Source organism: Carex rostrata, chromosome 18 (assembly GCF_964058835.1).
Source record: "Carex rostrata chromosome 18, lpCarRost1.2, whole genome shotgun sequence".
Lineage (NCBI taxonomy): Eukaryota > Viridiplantae > Streptophyta > Magnoliopsida > Poales > Cyperaceae > Carex > Carex rostrata.
The window spans coordinates 4910798-4930192 of NC_135935.1; the positions used below are offsets into that span (position 1 = coordinate 4910798).

The 19395-nt window shown below is 32.3% G+C and overlaps 1 protein-coding gene and 2 long non-coding RNA genes across 6 annotated transcripts; 1 reads left to right on the plus strand and 2 right to left on the minus strand.

Annotated features, from left to right (window-relative positions):
• Positions 1 to 496: 496 nt before the first annotated feature.
• On the plus strand, positions 497 to 6153 carry LOC144569561 (uncharacterized). Of its 2 annotated transcripts, XR_013516087.1 has the most exons (5): positions 497 to 667; positions 759 to 830; positions 1273 to 1381; positions 2497 to 2743; positions 4418 to 6153. It is a non-coding gene; the product is annotated as an uncharacterized LOC144569561 (long non-coding RNA). The 2 variants fall into 2 exon arrangements; XR_013516086.1 differs by lacking the exon at positions 4418 to 6153 and having other exon boundaries at positions 2497 to 3755.
• Positions 6154 to 6320: 167 nt separating this feature from the next.
• LOC144569497 (cytochrome P450 81Q32-like) lies at positions 6321 to 9084 on the minus strand. Of its 3 annotated transcripts, XM_078319870.1 has the most exons (5): positions 8641 to 9042; positions 8306 to 8423; positions 8138 to 8179; positions 7729 to 8040; positions 6321 to 7049 (listed from the first exon to the last, which is right to left on the minus strand). In XM_078319870.1, exons 1-5 carry the CDS (start codon positions 9003 to 9005, stop codon positions 6435 to 6437), a joined length of 1452 nt encoding a protein of 483 aa, XP_078175996.1. In that variant the 5' UTR covers positions 9006 to 9042; the 3' UTR covers positions 6321 to 6434. The 3 variants fall into 3 exon arrangements, with proteins under 3 accessions (XP_078175996.1, XP_078175995.1, XP_078175997.1); XM_078319869.1 differs by having other exon boundaries at positions 8138 to 8423; positions 8641 to 9084; XM_078319871.1 differs by lacking the exon at positions 8138 to 8179 and having other exon boundaries at positions 8641 to 9041.
• A 4885-nt stretch (positions 9085 to 13969) lies between these two features.
• On the minus strand, positions 13970 to 14685 carry LOC144569890 (uncharacterized). The gene is made up of 2 exons (XR_013516174.1): positions 14191 to 14685; positions 13970 to 14072 (listed from the first exon to the last, which is right to left on the minus strand). It is a non-coding gene; the product is annotated as an uncharacterized LOC144569890 (long non-coding RNA).
• Between the last annotated feature and the right edge of the window lie 4710 nt (positions 14686 to 19395).

Here is a 19395-nt window from a genome sequence, read left to right on the forward strand (position 1 = left end):
AGTGTATTTCGGCCCATATGCTACCGAAAGCATATTAGCCTATCTCTCTCTCTCTATATATATATAGAGAGAGAGAGAGAGAGAGATGAGCTATGCTACTCCATGGAGTAAAACGCGTTTTTCAAACCATCTTAATGTGCAAAATTTTAATAAATAGTAAAAAACAGCGATTTTCAAACCATTTTAATAAATAGTAAAAAAATTTCAAAATTTTGCACCATTAAGATGGTTTGAAAAACAACAAAACAGAAATGCTAACAAAACAGCTTTTCACTTGGCGCTAACTATGCTAAAAATTGAATTGTTGTTCTTATCAGAGATACTACGAACCAAACCCGATCCAATTAGTTTCCTTTCAAGTACCGAAATTTTTAAATATCCCAAAAAAAAATAGGAGAGTGCTACACAACAATTCTAATAGCTAGCGCTCAGAGAATTTTATTTTACTTAATTCCAATTTTACCCTTCAACACTCTCTTTCTTCAATTAACGCAGAAAAGGAAAAGTTCCCTTCTCTTCCTGACCTCCTGACTCCTGCTCAAATTCGTATCCTTCAAACTCAATACAATTAACAATTTAGACCGTTCAACATATCACCTCCTCTCCACTCTCTCCCGCCCATCTCCTCTCTCCTCGTTGCTGAGACTAAGTTTTTGTTATATCTAAGGTGAGAAAAAAAACAGATAAACGATATGATTCTTAATTACTGTACCAACGCTATTAATTCAATAACTGTATGATGCTTAATTACTGTACAGTTGATCCCGATTGCAAAAATATTTTGATTTGCCCGAATCACCTCTGATACCAGCCAGGTCATCTAACACCAGGTACTGGGCCAATACTGGAAACTTTGATATTCATTCATCATTTTTGGGCTTTAGTTAGTGCTCGAGTTTCATACAAGTGTCAGAGTTTAATTTGGGAATAATACATGAGGTCTATTATTTAACAACGTACAGAATAAATAATTGAAATTTGTAAATACCAAATTCCAGAAATTGAAAGTGTCAGGGGAAGCAAACCTGTTGCCCCGGCCTTTCTTGTGTGTCTACCTTAAAATTGGTGCATATAGACTCAATTCCTCCTTGAAAATGTAGGAAAAAAAAATTATTCACAAGTAAAAGAAATATAATTGACTATGTGGTCCCGATTTTGCCTATCAGATGTAATTAAAATAATCACAATGAAATCCACTCAAAATAAGATAATTTAGCTTATTTATTGGATGGAACCTTATTTGAGTAAAGATGGATAATTGAGCTCGAATAGGTGAGGCGACAGCCAAAGAATCCACTCAAAGGAGCACTACATTGGAGAAAGCATCGACAAGGCAAAGCTTTCAACTGATTAGAACTGGATGGGGCAAAAGGAGATCATTGTAAGATATGTCATTTATATCCTTGGAACTTACTGTTCTCCATATATATGCTAGTCTAAACTACAATTTTGTGCTCTGGTCTTGGTACTTTCCTATGTCAACTCAAAAGGATACATTGAAAAAAGAATGGTGTCTTCTTCATTTTACCAGCGCAGTCAAATTCTGGGAGAGCCAAATTAAGTACCTGCACAAAATTAACTGACAATAGACAATTTATTTATTGAATATTCAAGGCTAGACAAACTTAACATAGTATATTCAACCATAAAAAATATTAATTACTAATGATATTGAAAAATTTTGTATATATTTTTGTTTTAGAGTTTTGTAGCTTATTAGCGGCAATAAACGCTAGTTAGAGTGGGATCTTAGATGGGATAGTGGGAAGTTATTTACTTTCTCCTATTGGCATTGTGTATGTAAATATTTTCAAAAAACTTTTTTATTAATATATTGTTGATGGCAAGCTTTGCCAACAACCTTCAAAGAAAATGATATTGAAAATTTGATAGGAGTTTGGCTAGTATAACATCAGTGTCATTTCAACCTATATAACACTAACTCTAAAATCTATCAAATCGACTTTAAACGGTAAATCCAAACCGATCTACTTCATTAGTTGTGCGTTTACATGCAAAATTTATAATTTTTCGAATTTATTTAGTATTAAGTCAAGCGGTCAAATGTGTGAGTTTTTAAGTTGATTTTAATACATTCATTTTTCAATATTTTTACCACTTGATTTGATACTAAAATAACTCGAAAATATAAAAAAAAATTGTATGTAAACGCATCACTCATAATGTAAATCGGTTTGAACGGTTTGGATTAGTCGTTCAAAGTCAATTTGATAGGTTTTAGAGTTGGTGTTATATAAGCTAAAATGACACTAATGTTATATTAGCCAAACTCATTTGATATATAAGGGCTAAGTTTGCGCTAATATAATCATGTACTACTATATTTAGTGCCCATTAAATATAATGACATTTTGCCATCATCGAGTTCTTGGCATAGATTGTCTCTGATTTTACAGACAATGAAATCCTGAAAATGGATGTTTTATTGGTTTTTTTTTTGGTACTAAATTAAAATGCTATGTCCTGGCTTTTCAGATATACATGAGGAGTATTCTCTCTGCGAACTGATGTCCTATCAACTGACTTCTATAAGATGGCTTCTAAAACACTAACATTAGCCGGTTACAACCACTACGAGATCAGCAGTTATGCCAAGGATGCGTACCAGTGCAAGCACAATTTGACATACTGGCAGAACAAATCTTTTTATGCGTACCAGCCGGTTACTTGCTGCATACTTGTATTGGATGCTGCTACAGATAGAGGCCTAAAGAACTAAAAGGTACTGTACTCAATTTTCTTCATGCTATAATAGTGTGGTGATTTAAGAAATTGATGTGAAAAACCAGGTGCTCCTTTTGTTTTGTTGCTACTAATTCAGCCCAATTATATTAAAAACGCCCTAAATTGTACCATGCCAGACCTTTACTGGTATGTGCACAAATTTCTGCATGTATTTTCATATTTCTGATAACTTACTGTAAAAGATTATGTGGACGTGCTTACCTTGTGAAAGACAGATTTGGTTAAAGTTACTCTACTGCAGGTATTCTCAAGGCTTTTTTTTTTTTTTTTTTTTACGTATAGCAGTAGTCTTAACTATACCCTAAACCCCAGAAAAGTGGCCACACCTAGGGGGTGTGGCCGTGTCAAAATTCGAATTTTTTAGAAAATATGGTTATTTGGTTTTTTTTTTTTGAAATATGGTATTTTTAAAAATTACAAATACTTGCATTAATATATGATACAACACAATGCACAGAATTCATACTAGCAAAAAGTCAGCAAATAAATCCGAATAAATATCATTACAAAAATTGATGTTTTATATAGAACCTTCGCATTAAACCTGAAACAAGTGGGGGTCACTATTAATATTTAAATACTGAGTTGTAATAAAATGCCGGTAGTTCTTTTACCAATTATGGTGCCAAGCCAATCTTCTAAATTTTTAAAAATTGTTCTGGCCAGCAAATATCAATTGGCCATGCAATATGTTGTTTTAGTACCTATTTCATCCTACTCCGGGTCTCAGTATAGGGGCATACCAATTGAACTGAGAGCATACCAAGTTGCTACCAGGTGGTTCTCATGTTTTCCTCAGTTATCAATTCTTCCTCTCTTTTAAATTATTGAGATTTAGAGACATAAATTAGCAAATTCTTATTTCCATAAGACTATTTTTAACTACTCATGTATAGTAATTACAGTGAAAACAGATCAGATAGCGGTTAGACCATATATGTATGCCTTTTTTTTCTCATTTGTCGCATACAGAAACAATTGGACACAAGATATATATGGATTCGTAAGATATATATTAAATGGATAGAATACAATTATGTATATAATTGGATGTTAAAGTAAAATTTATTCAAATCTTAGCAATGAATGGAAATTATTGTGAAATAATTATTTGGTAGTAAAATATATAAAAAAATATAAATATTATAAATAAACTAACATCCATATCATGTATCCAATCATGATAATGAGCCACCTAACTGTTTTCCGTTAGAAGTTATTAGTTAGATAAAACATATATCTTGCTAATTAGATATCCAAATATTCTGAATATCGAAATTATGTCTGTATCCATTTTAACCTGTATTCACATCCTTATCAGTATCCACAAATATTCGGATAATTGATATTGTATTCGTAAATATTCGAATATGGATGACTAATATCATTTTCACCCTTATTAAATTAACAGCATATTTGGCCAAGAAAGAAGCAATTTAAAATTTACTTTTATTTATGCTTCTAATCAAGTTTGTCAGCAGTAATAATTTGCTGGTAGGAATTCTGGACTCAAGAAGAATTCTGATTTTCTGAACTATCCAGAGCCCAATAAAAAAAATAACAACATACTTTTACAGGGACTTCTTCCTTTTAATATAATAGAATTTTAAATAGATGATATTGCTATAATTATATTTTAAATAACTTACAGCCTGCTCCACGAAGTGTGTAGAGGGAAGGATTGAGTCTGGGAAGGGTGACTGATGCTTCCCAAAATCAAATCACCTTTGCTCAACAAAATAAATTTTGAATATTTGCACCAGGAAAACTCTATAGCCTTTCTACCCCCAGTTAGTAGGTCTTCATTATTTTCTAAAAAGTTTCAAGTTAGCTCTCAATTGGATAAAAAAATATATTGTGAAGTTTCAACACAGGTGACAGGACATTAATAATTCCCTTCATGCAATGTCAATCTCCAACTTAGCCTAAATTGATCCTACTGTGAATTATTTCCTAACCAACTGAATATGGCTAGTTAACCCCAGGGCAGAACCATAAACTTAGATTGGAAGGATTGAAATGCAAAATGTATAATGTGGTGGCATCTAGGATTTGAACTAAAGTCCCCATATAAACACTTTTAAAAACTATAAAGGATAAAATTGCTAATTTGTATTTATGTGGGTGTCTTAGCCACCTCTGGACTCCCTTTAAATCTGCCCCTGGTTAAACCTAAAATGTGTAATCGGTCCATGATAAAAGCATTGATTTAAGCAAGCTTAATTTCAGTTTACTCTCACTTTTGAAGTAAGCGTGAAATTAAGACTATGCTTCAGAAATTGAATAAGAGGCAGATGGGATGGGAGAGAAGGGGGTGGAAGGGTTGCGCATGGGGAGGGAAAAATTTAAAGGCAGTCACCTGCTCCAAAAGTATGTAACTTCTGGTTTTATCTTAAGTGACTGCTTTGCCCTCATCAATGAAAAAGAGTTTTTTTATTATTTCAGCTTGACCAGCAGATGTGGGCCATGTGGCTATACGTATTTCCATTTCATTTTATCCTAACAATCCAAGCGATCCAATATTCTCCAGAATTGACATTTTTAATTCTCCAAGTGCTCCGATTTTCTCAAACAACTATTCACAGTTCCTCGGAAAACTAAACTGGAATAACATCCCAAGAAAAATAGCATTCTGCTACTTATCTATGTAGAAAAACCACTTTGATGTTACTGTCATGGTGATACTTATCTATGAAGTGAAAAAACAACAAAAAAGTTGCAAATAACATCACACAGAAAGTCAATCATTTCAGTCAGTTGTTAGCTGACAAACCAGAATATATATAATTCTGTATAGAACTTGCTAGTTTCTCTTTCATGTGAAATATGTCTTGTTTCTCTTACTAGTTTCTTTAATACAACACTCATATCTTCTCATATTCAACATTTGGGCACCAGCCCGGGCTGGTACAAACCAAACTACTCTTAATGAGATATTGCAAATGATTATATGTTCTGAAAGCACTATTGCCATGATCTAGCGTGTGTAATTGAAAATCTAAATCAATTTTATTATAAAAGTCAGAAAGTCAGTTAAGGAGGGTGATTTGTTCAGCATGGCAATTCTGTGTTTTATTTTGGAAGAACTTGATGTAAATTAGGAGGGTGCTCTCACGGAATCATAGTGGTTCGAACCACTAAACAATATTCTGACAGGCATCCTCTAAAAAAAATCTCAATGAATAAAGAATATAACTTGTTGACCATCAAAGGAGAACTTACCTGGCCAAGAGAGAAAATGCCACTAATGGAGACAGCCAAGAGGGTGACATAGCCACGGAGGAGATTCTTGTTTGTTTCTAGGAGGAAAAACAGAAGAGAAAAAAGTATAAAGAGGCAGGAAAAGGTTAAAATTGGTAAATTCCACTGGGGGTCGGCTTCTCCACCCCCCCCCCCCCCCCCCCCCCCCCCTCCCCAACACACACACATCCGGGCTACACCCCAAATAGGAGGTGACAATTTTCAGTTGGCTGAAGTGAACTAATCCTCCTCCCTTCCGAATTTTTTTTATGGAGGACCAAGGAAAGGCAAAAATAATACATATTAATAATAAAGGGCTTGCAAAGTGGTCCACCGTTAAATAAGATGCTAATTTATACATTGTTTGCAGCACAAATATGTCACTGAATAAATGATACACGAAACAACTAAATTTTCAGTTGGACCAATTACAGTTTTGTAAGAACATCAACCATGGAATTACTTGGCCGATACAAAGCCTCGAGAGGCAGCTTCTTAGGCATATTCAACCCTGACCCCTCACTCATATCCACCATTTCTTTTCCAACTCTCTCCCACTCAAAACACTGAATCATGGTCCCAAGTGCCAACCCCACCATTCGCATGCCCAAATTCTCATCCGGGCACATCCTTCTTCCCATCCCAAATGGTATAAGAAACTTCCCTCCTGCCTTCCCTGCCCAAAATCTCTCTGGCATGAACTCATTTGGTTTGTCCCAGGTACTCTTGTCTCTGTGAATACTGTATAAATTCACCAAAAGCATTGTACCACAAGATATATGGTAGCCTGATACTGTACAGTCTGATGATGACATGTGGGGTACTAATAGTGGGGCCACAGGATATAGCCGAAGTGTCTCTTTAATTATGCACTGGAGATACGGCAGGGACGGGAGGTCAGTGTCCTCTAGAATTCGGCCATGCCCCACTACTTTGGAGATCTCGTCCTGGGCTTTCAACATTGCATCAGGGTGGTTTAGTAGAAGTGACATTGCCCATTCTACTGTACCAGAGGAAGTATCTGTCCCTGCTTCTAGAAGACCCTTTAAGAAGCAATAAATTTATTAATTGTGGATTAATGGATGCAATTAAATATTTCTTTTTCTTTTTCTTTCCTTTGAAATAAATAGAAACACAGTTGAAATCAAGGCTATTAGAGAATGAGAATATCATGGTTACAAGTGGATCGTTGTCTCTGGACCGTGGGGTAGTAACCTTTGGAGAGTGGGTTGGAACGAAGACACGAAGTACTATTTTTAGGAACAAATTATGACTTCTCAGACCATTACTACATTCTTTCTGATATAATATAATATAAAAAGTATTTTTTTTTTAATTTTCAATTGTGAAAAGCAAAACATAGTTCAGATCACTAATTCTTCAAAAATGAGAAAAAATTTACAATTAAGCTTATCTGAACAACAAAGCTAAATATAGCTCAGATAGCTAAGTTTGGAATTTCATTATGGTACTTTTCCCTGTTAGGGAAAGACTCTACCAATAAGAAGAGGGACCCAGTGTAACCTGTTCGAGTAGCCCTTGTTGAAATGTCATTACTTCTATTGGTCACATCACCTGAAGTAGCAAATTAAATAGGACTTACTTTTTTCTCTTAATTAGCCACATAACCTTACTTGAACAGGAACTTGCTATGAACTTATAGTATATAATGAAGCCATCCTCTGAAAATTTCAGTTCAGCATTATTCTAAGAACCACTTACAATGCACAGGGACTTGATGAGCTGATCTGTGTAATAATCTGGGTCTTCTTTCTGTAGAGACAACAAAACACCAATAATACTCCGCTTTTTCTCAATTTCATCATCCTGGCTTTTATCTCGTGCTGAGCGTTGCTTGTCAATAAGTCTCTGTAAAAAATCAGTTCTACTCTTTTGCAGTCTCTTCATCCTCTTTCCTGTCCCTTGGAAATCAAACAGCCTCAGGAAAGTTAAATAGTCTGACAAATTAGATGCCCCTATCAGCTCCAACGTCTCTTCGACCATCCACTGAAACCATCTTGCCTCCTCAGAAACCTTTTGAGCTCAGTGGAAAACATATCAAGAACAGAAAGAAGATCAACACCAAAGTTCGTTTGATTCTGATATTTTATCTGAGATGGTTATACCATACCTCAGTTTCTTTGCATCCAAAAATTGTTTTCTCACACATCATCTGCATCATCACATTCATCATCAGCTCAAACAGCCTTGACTTCAGCTCTACCTTAAAAAATTTCTTTGTTGTCCCAATTGATTCATTTTTATATGCTTTGAATAGCCTCCTAACCATGGCGTGCACCTCTTTTAAACGCAACATGGAGAACCGTTCAATTCGGTTTACTGATAAGAGCTCGGTGGCAGCAACACGCCGGAGATCACGCCAGTATGGACCATAATTTGCCGTGCCCAAGGTTGTCCTGTTACAAAAAATTTCATATAATAAAAATCTTATAGTAAATCGCATTAGCATTTCATCAAACACCTTCTAGATACTAACACCCAACATTTTGAGAGAGAATTTTTTTCTTGTTATCAACAAATTTAGCAGTATCCTGGTTTTTTAGGACACGGTGACGAAATACCCTTAATCATAAACAATAAAACCAAGAACAAAAAGGAAAAAAAAAATGGAACCAGTTATAAGAGAGAAGTTTGCCGGAGGAGAGGCGGGGCCTGTTTGCAAACACGACATCATTCAGAGAGAAGCAATTCTCAGCCACTGAAGCTGAGGATACAGTAAGTACTGGGCAATGGGGCCCGAAGTGCAGTAGGAGAATTGGGCCATGGAGCTCAGAGAGGGTGGCGAGGGAACGGTGGAGAGGTGGTTGGTTCTTTCGGAGAAGGTGGAGATGGCCTATCAGGGGGAGGCAATGAGGTGCACACGGTGGAAGGCAGTACTTATTTGTTTTGTTAACCTTTTTCTTTGTGATGTGAATTACAGTTAAGAGAATTGAGAAGAGGGATAGGAGAATGGGGAGAGAAAAAAAATAATAAGACATGATCAGATGAAACTGGATTGTTTGAGTGTCAACGATGCTCAGTAGTCAAATGATCACAACTTTCCAGTTGTAGCCCTGCCGAATTGAGTGCGTACCCTTCATAAACTAATAAATATCAAATTCAAATTTGGCGATACAAAATTTGACGATTCACGTCTACCACTTTGTACTTGTTAAATAGTGCATAATATATTACTTTTTGTGTCAAATATTGAATGGTATAGTATTTATTTTTTGAAGTCCAATTTAAATTTGAAAACTCACTAAATTCTCTAAGTCCACATTTTAGCGTATAAAGTAGAATAAGTGATATATAATCAAAAGTTTAGGGGGGCAACCTTGTAAAAAGGCACAATCTACTTCTCTACCAATTCTTTTAGATTCATCGAGAATCAGTCCGAACTACGTTGTTGAAAATTGTTTAAAATAATTTATTAATATAATTTGTATCGGTTTTGATCATAGTGGAATTTAAAAATGTTATATACTCTTCATCTCCCCACCCCCACCAAAAAAAAAAATGTTATATACTCTTTCTGATAAACTTTAGCAAAGTATGACATACGAAAGGAATTCAGGAATTCAGATCCAATGAAGTAACTCAATTTTTGGATTTTAGATCGGAACCGTCCGATTCAAATACGTGACATTATATCTGAAATAGAGTGCACACATCTCAAATAACGAATTCGAATTATGAACGACGGATTCGAATCGAATGATCCTGGTCCAAAACCCAAAAGTTGAGGTACTTTAGGGGATCCGGACCCACAAGAAAGAGGGGCAAAATCACAAAATAAGTATAAACCATACACAACGCATGATGGAAGATGAAAGGTGTGCGTCTCAGGACGCCACCACTCCACAAGTTCGTGTATAAGTGCCACATCGATCAGGTATGACTGTGATCTAGTATAAGCCTAATCGAATCAAATACGGTGCATATTTCATGTGGTACGGGATATGCAAACGATAGTGCTTAACGTTTAAAAACATTCATACTCTACATTAGAAAAAAAAAAATAGGGTTTACAACATGATGTGATTCCTGAACAAGTCATGAAAAATTAAATAAGTAAATTCTTACCTCCTTAGAAGTCTCACACACCCTGTGATGGTTGTGAGGTATCCACAACAATCGCTAATTAAATGTCTTGTTTAGTAATCTATTCTACCTTTCTACTTGATCAAGTATTTTGTCTGCCATACTACAAAATTCATTCAAAATTTTCAGTTTCCTCTCTAAATTATTCTCCCTCTATAAATTAATTTACACCATTTTGAAAATTTCTAAATAGTGTACATGGAATAAAGGCTCATTCTAAGTAGTTGGATGAATTAGGGTTTCTAAACTATTTTGAAATTTTCTAATATTTTCTAAATTAGTCTAAACCATTTTGAAATTTTTAAAATTATTCTACATCATTTTGAAATTTTTTAAATTATTCGGGCAATATTCTAAACTGTTATGAAAATTTCTAAATTATTATAAACTATTTTAGAAATTTTAAATTATTCTAAACAAACTTGGAATTTTCTAAATTATTCTAAATTATTTTAGAATTTTCTAAATTATTCGGGCAATATTCTAAACTGTTTTGAAATTTTCTAAATGATTCTACACCATTTTGAAATTTTCTAAATTATTCTAAACTATTTTGAAATTTTCAAAATGATTCTAAACAATTTTGAAAATTTCTAAATTATTCGGGCAATATTCTAAATTTTCTAAACCATTTTGAAATTTTCTAAATTAATCTAAGCAAATTTGAAATTTTCTAAATAATTCTAAATTATTTTGGAATTTTCTAATTTATTCGAGTTTATTTGTCAGTCCTAGAGCAGACACAAATCATTAAATATTATTGATATCAATGAAATTTATTTATATATTAATTTATGGAACGAGAGGTAAATGAAAAAAAAAATCTTTTGAAACAAAATAAAATAAAGTTTAGGTACATGATATTTTTCGACATAGGAGTTAAGGGTCCAAATCACTTTTCCCGTCTACAACTGGCTATAAAAATAGACACCTCATAAGTTAGAGACTTAGAGCTAAGTAATTCTAATAGAGAAACTGAGAAATAATTAATTATTATGAGTGTCTATTTATTACATAACGAGATGTTATTAGGTGTGAAAATAGTTTGGATAATATTTAATTTGTATTTGATCTATATTCGAAAAATTAGATGTGGATATTTGATATCCGAATATCTATTTAGATATGATATTAATATTAGTTTTACATTTCAATTATTCGTATCTGAATAGTAGGTATATATCAATATTTTAATATATATTACGAAAAGAATATATTATTCATCATTGTAATTAGATAAATATTATTAACTTTAGTATTTATTTAATATTTTTTAATAAATATTTGTTCCAATCCGTATCCGTATCTTGTATCTGTTTGATATCTGATTTGTATTTGTATTCAGAAAATTAAAAAGGGATATGGAAAATATTTTTTTAAAAAGGGATATCTGATTAGTATTTATTTAATAAATATTCGTTCCAATCCATATTTGTATCTTGTATCTGTCTAATATATGATTTGTATTCGTATCCATAAATATTCGTTCCAAAACGCCTTTTTGTATTATACAAAAAATCTCAATTAGACCAGTTCATAAAAGAAAATCCGGTTTGAAGCTCCTAGCTTTTATAGAAACCAGTGTTTTAAAATGGACCGCATGTGCTTATGCAGTGGTATTCCGCATACAGAATCTCATGCAGTCAAGTTCATGCAGTTTTGAATATACTGACATATATACGGTCCATACGGACTTCAAAAAAGCCTAAAAATTATTTTGGATTGGAGGAGATTAGAATTTATAATCTTTTTAATATGGTAAAGAACACAAAACACTAGACTAAATAAGTATTTAGATATAAATTAATTTTATTTTATCTATATTTCTTTAAAAAAGCATAGTAAAACCACATATGTACTTCCGCACACAAATCCACATATGCGGCCGCATACCGCATATGTAGTATGCAGTGGTCTTCCGCATGCATAAACAAAACCGCATTTTAAAACACTGATAGAAACTATCTATAGAACGATGTGCCGACATGCCTTCTTTTAAATTATTTTGTATATATTTTATGAAATATGTGTGTTATTATGAGACAAGAGTTGTTTTGTTAAATGGAGCGGAGGAGTCCAATTAGAACAGAATTAAATTTGTTTTAATATTTGATCCGGACGGTTCAATTTGCATTGAAATTTGCGAATAATTTATAATTTTAATTTTCTCACAAATCTCAAAACATATCAAATGATCCAAATCGGATAACAATTTAAAAAAAAAAATAGAATTATTCTCAAATATCCTCTGACGATTATAATTGCAGTTCTCTCAGAAAATATGAGTCGAAAAAATTATTTTTACAGCCTCACCACTTTATCTAGAAATGAGTTATCTTTTTTTTTAGTTTGCTAACAATTAATTACTAGTTATTACTTGAAATTATATGGGCACTATAATGGTGCGGTATGTACTTGTCAATATATATGAATGTGACAATGCCAATATAAACCCAATTGAAATTGACCTGAAAGTAGATCTAAACAAAAACAACCCAATTTGATTGTAGGAATATCAAAACTCAAAAGGCCATAAAAAGAAGAAATGGAAGTTGTAAGAATTATTTAAAGTATCACTAATTAAAGGATTTAATTCAAAGATAAAAAAAAAAAAAGGTCTATTCGTTCTTTCCTTCGCAGGTTTTAGATTTGTTGTTATCACCAACAAGGTTATCAAGAACATTTATGAGATGGAAATTTAAAATTTTAGGATGTGCACTATATAGGTAGGGGTGTCAATGATACACATTTATCCTATCTGTATCGTATTTGATAAGACAAGTATGGGTAAGATTTTTTTTCGTTAATTTATTGGATATGGGTATGGGTAAGAACTTTTTTTCGTTAGATAAACGGATATGGGTACGGGTAAATGTTATTTCGTATCCGTTAGGTAACAGGTAGTTATATAAAATAAATTATATCATAAGAAGAATATTATGCTAAACATTTTACTTTTTTATTTGAATGTTAATTTATTATTTAGTTAAGGAATTGAATTTGTTAGAAGAGATATTTGTGATTTATTTTTTTGCTTAATAAAAAACTATTACTTAGAATTAATTGCATATTTATATATTAATTTTATATTAGTAATTGTGATTGCATATGTATGACATGATAAATTTTGATGGTTTATTTGTAAAAATAATAAAACTATTATATTTGCATTATTCGTTATTCGTCCACTACCGTTTCGTTACCCGCTAATCTTAACGGGGGTGTTCGGCAACCCTCCTTCAGAGAGAAAGGATTAAGATTTTAATCTTTACTAAGGAACACTTGTTCGGTGATGTGGCAGGATTAAGAATGAAAATTTGTTACGAATTAAATATATCATATAGTATGTAATGACCAAATTACCCTATATCATTTTGTAATGCAAAATGATTACTAAAATATTCACGAATAGAATAAGTAATATTTAAATCAAGCAAAAGAGAGTATTGTGTCAGAATGTGCAAAAAGACTTGTACCGACTGGTACCAGCACAATAACAGAACCATCAAGAGAAACCAACACTATTAGTTTCTGATCTCCACTGAGTTCACTGTCAAAGTTAAAACTAAATTAAAAGAGAAAAACAAATTCAGACTTTAAGTTAACAAAACTTTGAACTTACAATCAAATATATTAACGCTAATAATCAAATCGATTGTTACTTTCTATCCTTATTCATGATCTGTGATTGCTTGTCCTTCAAAATCAATAAAAATTAAAACATCAACAAATTAAATTACACTGAGTCTTCCGACATACTGTACCAGTCCATTGGTACCGACTGATACAGTTGAGAATAAGCAAATGTTGCCAACTGGTACACTGAATCTTATTTTGTTCTCTCTAGAAAAGACCAAATTAATAAACAAAATTATTACAGAAAGAAATTGATACAAAATTCACCTCAAAATCATCCTCTTTACGGCTTCACATCAATTTCCAAGTGAAGTAGAAGTTATACCCTGAAAAACCAAAGTCACGAATCTCAATTTTTCATTCCAATTGAGAGAATTCCAAGCACCTAAAATATTTATGAGAGATGCATATTGTTATTTCAATCGGACTGTGCTAAATCGACACCTTAAAAAGAGCAATAGCGATGTCACTTGTCTTCGCCTCCTACACCACTCGATTGTCTCAAACAAAATGGATCTCTATTAGAAGAGCATTTTAATGTGAAGCTTCCTATGACATAAAATCAAGGAGTTCGTTGCCGACGAGCTCGCGATAGAGGCCGGGAGACGATCTTTTTTGTTTTCACTCACATAGAGAAGCGTGCAGGCAAGAGTGAAGAAGACAGTAGAAATTATAAACAAATGAAAAAAGGCTTAAGGAGCTCCTTAAAAGCCGCTCAAGAAGAGAGAGAAAGAATGATATAAAACAATTAAATAATAAAAAGTGTCCTCAACTGAGGGTAGAATCGTAAAATAAAATATTTTTTTGAGTTCTAAGGAGACACAAAGGAGGGCCGATTCTTGAGGAGGGGAGGCTGCCTTAAGATTTGATACTAAGGAGGAATGCTTAATCTTCTCTAAGGAAGAGATGTTCATTGGAATTAAGGTGGATTAAGAGGCTAAGGAGTTCTAAGGAGCCCAGCTGAACAGGTACAACGGGTATGAGTAGGATAGGGTAATAAAAAATTTCAACGGATATGGATAGGGTATGAGTAGGGTCAATTCTTAGTGGGTATGGGTATGAAAATGGTTCCACCCTACTCGTATCGTACCCATTGACACCCCTATATATAGGCCTGCTAATGGACCGGATACAACCCAAAACTCGGTCCGGCTCAATCAACAGTCATTAAAGGTCCAACTCAGACTTAGATCAAATATGAAAAAAATAGTCCGGTTCAACTCAGTTCATTTGCTCGGCTCGGCCCCGAAACTCGACTGAAATGCAGAACTCGAATTTGGATCAAATGCTGAAGTTGCTGAACAAGCCGCCTATATCAAATGACAATGATTAGAATTTTTTATGAGATCAGAATTTCATTACATTCCATATAATTTTCTATATCATTTCTTGTACCACTTATTTTCAAAAAAAAAAAAATTCTATATCATTTATAAATAATTTATATAAATAAAAAAATATGCTTCATGAAGTCAATAAAATTTGTCAACTCTTTCATTCTCTTTCCTACCATCACATCCGATTTTCTCCATATTTCCATTTTTTTTATCAGAGCATGACTTTGAAATAATAAATATAACAAACAAACATGTCGCCATGTTGGCTCCCACACAATTTGTTTCTACTAATACTTTGTATTCGGATTGCATAAATTGCTTTTTTGATAGCCCGGATGATTTGGTCCAAAACAAACATATCAAATTGATTTGTTACATCCCAAAACAAACATATCATCATTTCGTTTTTAAAAGTTTCAAACATAAACCCAAGATCCAAGATCTTATGAACAGGCCCAATTCGAATTCGGATCAAATATTACAGAACTAAAAGCATCACCTTCTCTAACCTAAGATGATCCAAAACAACAAACGATAACAAAATATTCGAAAACTTAAGCCAAAATAGAACATCAACTAGAATAAGACATTTAACTTTCTAAAGAACATGAATTTTTGCAAATAAGTCCACAAAAACATAAAAAACTAAAGCTGCTAGAACCGTCATCTTTTTCAATTGCCAAGTGATTTTTTTTTTCCAGATTAGCACTCCAAAAATATCATATCACTCACTGATTATGTGACATTTTATAAAAGAGTAGATTTTTACTTAAGTTAATTATTTCTAACGAAAAAGAATAAATGTGACTCATCGATGCCTCTGACTTGATATCTGTTCAAGACTGAGATTGATACTTCTATGCTCAAAACTAAGTTTACATATCCAAAGATTTTTTTTCACTAATGTAAGGACAATAATTTATGTAATTTAAGTATACAAAAGACACCATTATCACAAGGGATCCTTGTGATACTAATGACATATGTGCTAAATCTTTTTCAATTGACAAAAATACCCTTAAGTTTGCATTTAGTGGCTGCACTTTGCTAAATTAATATAATATATATAGTTGTATACCACAACATAAGGAATGCAATTTGAAAAATTATAAATAAAGCATTTACCTCAATCAAGAATGCAGCACGAATGGACATAATTGGTCCAAGTTGGAGCTCTCATCAATAGATGCAAACCAATTATTTGAGCAAATGAGTGCCTCGATTGTCTTTGATGTCATAGAACTCCGCAAGTGATCTATCAACCGATCCACTGCACTAAAAGCTAACTCAGATGCAACAATTGACACTTGAACCGCCAAAATATCCCTTGTCATCTTTGCCAAAGTCAGATACAATTTCGAATTTTTTTCTCCACTATTGCAAAATATCAAATTCTTCATCTGACTCTACCACCACGTCATCTTTGAAATAGTTATCCAACTCGGATCTCTTTTGTTGCGATCGACATTTTTGAGAACGAAATTCCTGAAAAATGATATCAAGTTTCTTTTGTTTCTTGTTTTGACATTCCACTTGCGGTGACATACTAGTTGTCGCTTAGCCAGTTGTGCTCTCACAATATTCGTACCATTTTTTAAGCGACTTCCCCACACATTCTATTATTTCTTTGTACAAATCAATGCCTGCCCCATATGCAATACCAAAATAAAAATTCACCCATTCTAACTTGTGTCGAGGATCAAAAACAATAGTCTTACAAAAATAAAAAATGAAACATATCATATGTAAAATTTGTGCTATGTTATTTCATGTTTTTAGTTTAGTCATTTTTTTATTTGAGATAAAAAAAATGGAGGTTTAGTTTTTTAAATTTCATTATTTTCTAATTGTTTATTAATGACTTTTCAATTTTTATTTGAATTTTGAAACCATGATCTTCTACACAAAAAAGTATTATCATTTTTCACTAGATCAAAAGTTAGTTCTAGATCAAAAGTTACTTTTGGTAATTTATTTTATTATTCATATTAAATTAATAAACTAACACTTGACTACAATAATATTGGTTTCTTTCCTTTTATAGACTATCGATGATGAAATAGAAAAACTAGTATATGCCAAAAAAACGAAAGATCAATTTAAATAATAATGTGCCTGATTAAGATTTCAAATATCAAGTCTTACTAAATCCTTCCATGGTCTCAAACTATAATCAATTTAAAGACATTTAATTTTAAGAATCAATCTTTGATTTAATGATAAAAATAATATTTTTTCTATGTGAGAAATTATATGTTTAAAACTAAAATAGAAAAATTATTTGTGAATATTTAATAGTTATATGACTTGATCTTCAATCTTTGAAAAAACATTTAATTTTTCTTCAAACAAGAATTTTAATAAATTTATGATGAATGACTAATTAATTTCAAATTGATTCAAATTTGATTACACCCCATATCTAAATAATTAAGAACGCAATAATAATTTTATTTAAGGAACCTAATAATAGTTCTTCAGCAAAATTCTTCATCAATTTTTCGAACTCTAGCTATTTTGGAGCACCAACAGCTTCTATTTTGGGGGCATTGAGGAGAGAGGATGGGTTGGGTGGCGGAGGCCGCTAAGTGGGGGAATCACCACATGAATTTAATCTTCATTTTTAAGTTCATAAAAAAAAAATATTCATTTTTAAGAGGAAATCGGACTGGGAGAGAGACAGTTGGAGTATTAATTGGAGGAGGATTTTTAAGGGACTAGATACCAAGAGTTATTATAATTTTTTCTTTATATATTTATTTTTTAAATGTACTTTTCAAAAGAATTAGATGCCGTAATTTTTATTGATAGAAAAATTGAAAAATAAAATATTAAAAACGAGAATGGATCCGTGAAAATTTTAAAAACAGGAAGGGGTACACCATGCCAAATTCAAGTTCGACGAATTTTTTTTTTTTTTTTTTTTGAAAAGCCAGGGACGCCATGCTATTTTTAATCTCCATGGAACACCATGCCCCCATTAGGTCCCTTAAATTCTCTCCTTTCCATATTTTGCATGGATAAAAAGAACTTGGGACGTATTCAATTACCAATATTTTCTAAGGATATAAGTTTATAGGCATATGCAATTCGGACGACCAATTCATAGAAAATCATGAGTAAAGAACTTATGAAAATATGTGATAATAGATCGGTTGGTTGTACTTGAGGATAGAAAGTTTTCTCAGTCCAAATTCTTTACTTTATTCCATTATGATTTCCATACAATTTTTGTATTAAAGAAAATTAGTTCATTTTATTTATCTACTTTTTAAGTTTTACTGAATGAAAGAGGGTAAAGGGACCTAATTGGGGCATGGCGTCCCATGGCGACTAAAAATGGCATGGTGTCCCATGAGGAATAAATATGGCATGGCGTCCTTGGTTTTTCAATTTTTTTTTTTCCGTTGGACTTGAATTTGGCATGGCGTCCCTCAAGGACGCCATGGGCCTTGTACCCTTTTCTGTTTTTAAAATTTTCACGGACCCATTCTCGTTTTTAATATTTTGTTTTTCAATTTTCTTATCAATAAAAATCACGGAATTAGATGTACCACTATAATTACTATTTTTTGGAAAGATATTGAATGTACAACAATATCCACATTTTGCGAAAAAAACAAATCAGAATATAATTGAATTTCAAGGTTCTAAATAGCGTTTATTGCGTCATAGCGGGAAGCCGAAAAAAAAAGCTATAGCGAATAGCGTCGCTATAGCGAAAGCTATGCCACATAGCGTTTTTTTATTTTTATAAAAATTATATCATATATTTGTACTAAATATCAACATTATATAAGTCTCATGGAATAATAAATAACATCAAATTGATTAAAAAATTATAGTATTCATATTGAACCAATACAAAGTCCAAATTGCGACTCAAAATATCCATAGTATTACTAATATCATAAACTATCGATCTTTTTCTATTCAAAATATATTTAGCATCATGACATAATCTATCTTTTTTCTATTTAAATTTCAAAATAACCTAGACATCATGGCATAATTAATTATCTTAATCTATTCAAAATATTCAAACTACCATATAGTAAGTATCATTTTGTTACTTCAAGAAATATCTTAATATATTTAATTTGAGCCTTTATTTAAAGCCCATATAAATTAAAAAAAGAAAAAAAAAATAACTCATGTTGCATAGCGCGCTATAGCTTCCTTATTTGATCTCATTTAATAATTAATAATTTTTTTATTAAAATAATAATTAATAATTTAATATAAAGCTTAGTATGTCAATTATAAAAAAAAATCACGGTTAAACTCCAATCTGAGCCTTTATTTAAAGCCC

Bases quoted from the DNA above. Each gene is read 5' to 3' on its own strand.
- LOC144569497 (XM_078319869.1), bottom strand. From the start codon at position 9,005: ATGTCTTATTATTTTTTTTCTCTCCCCATTCTCCTATCCCTCTTCTCA. The intron at 8,424-8,640 runs GTTCCATTTTTT...TTTTTGTAACAG, and splicing joins AAACTTCTCTCTTATAACTG to GACAACCTTGGGCACGGCAA. The intron at 8,041-8,137 runs GTATGGTATAAC...TGAGCTCAAAAG, and splicing joins TTGGATGCAAAGAAACTGAG to GTTTCTGAGGAGGCAAGATG.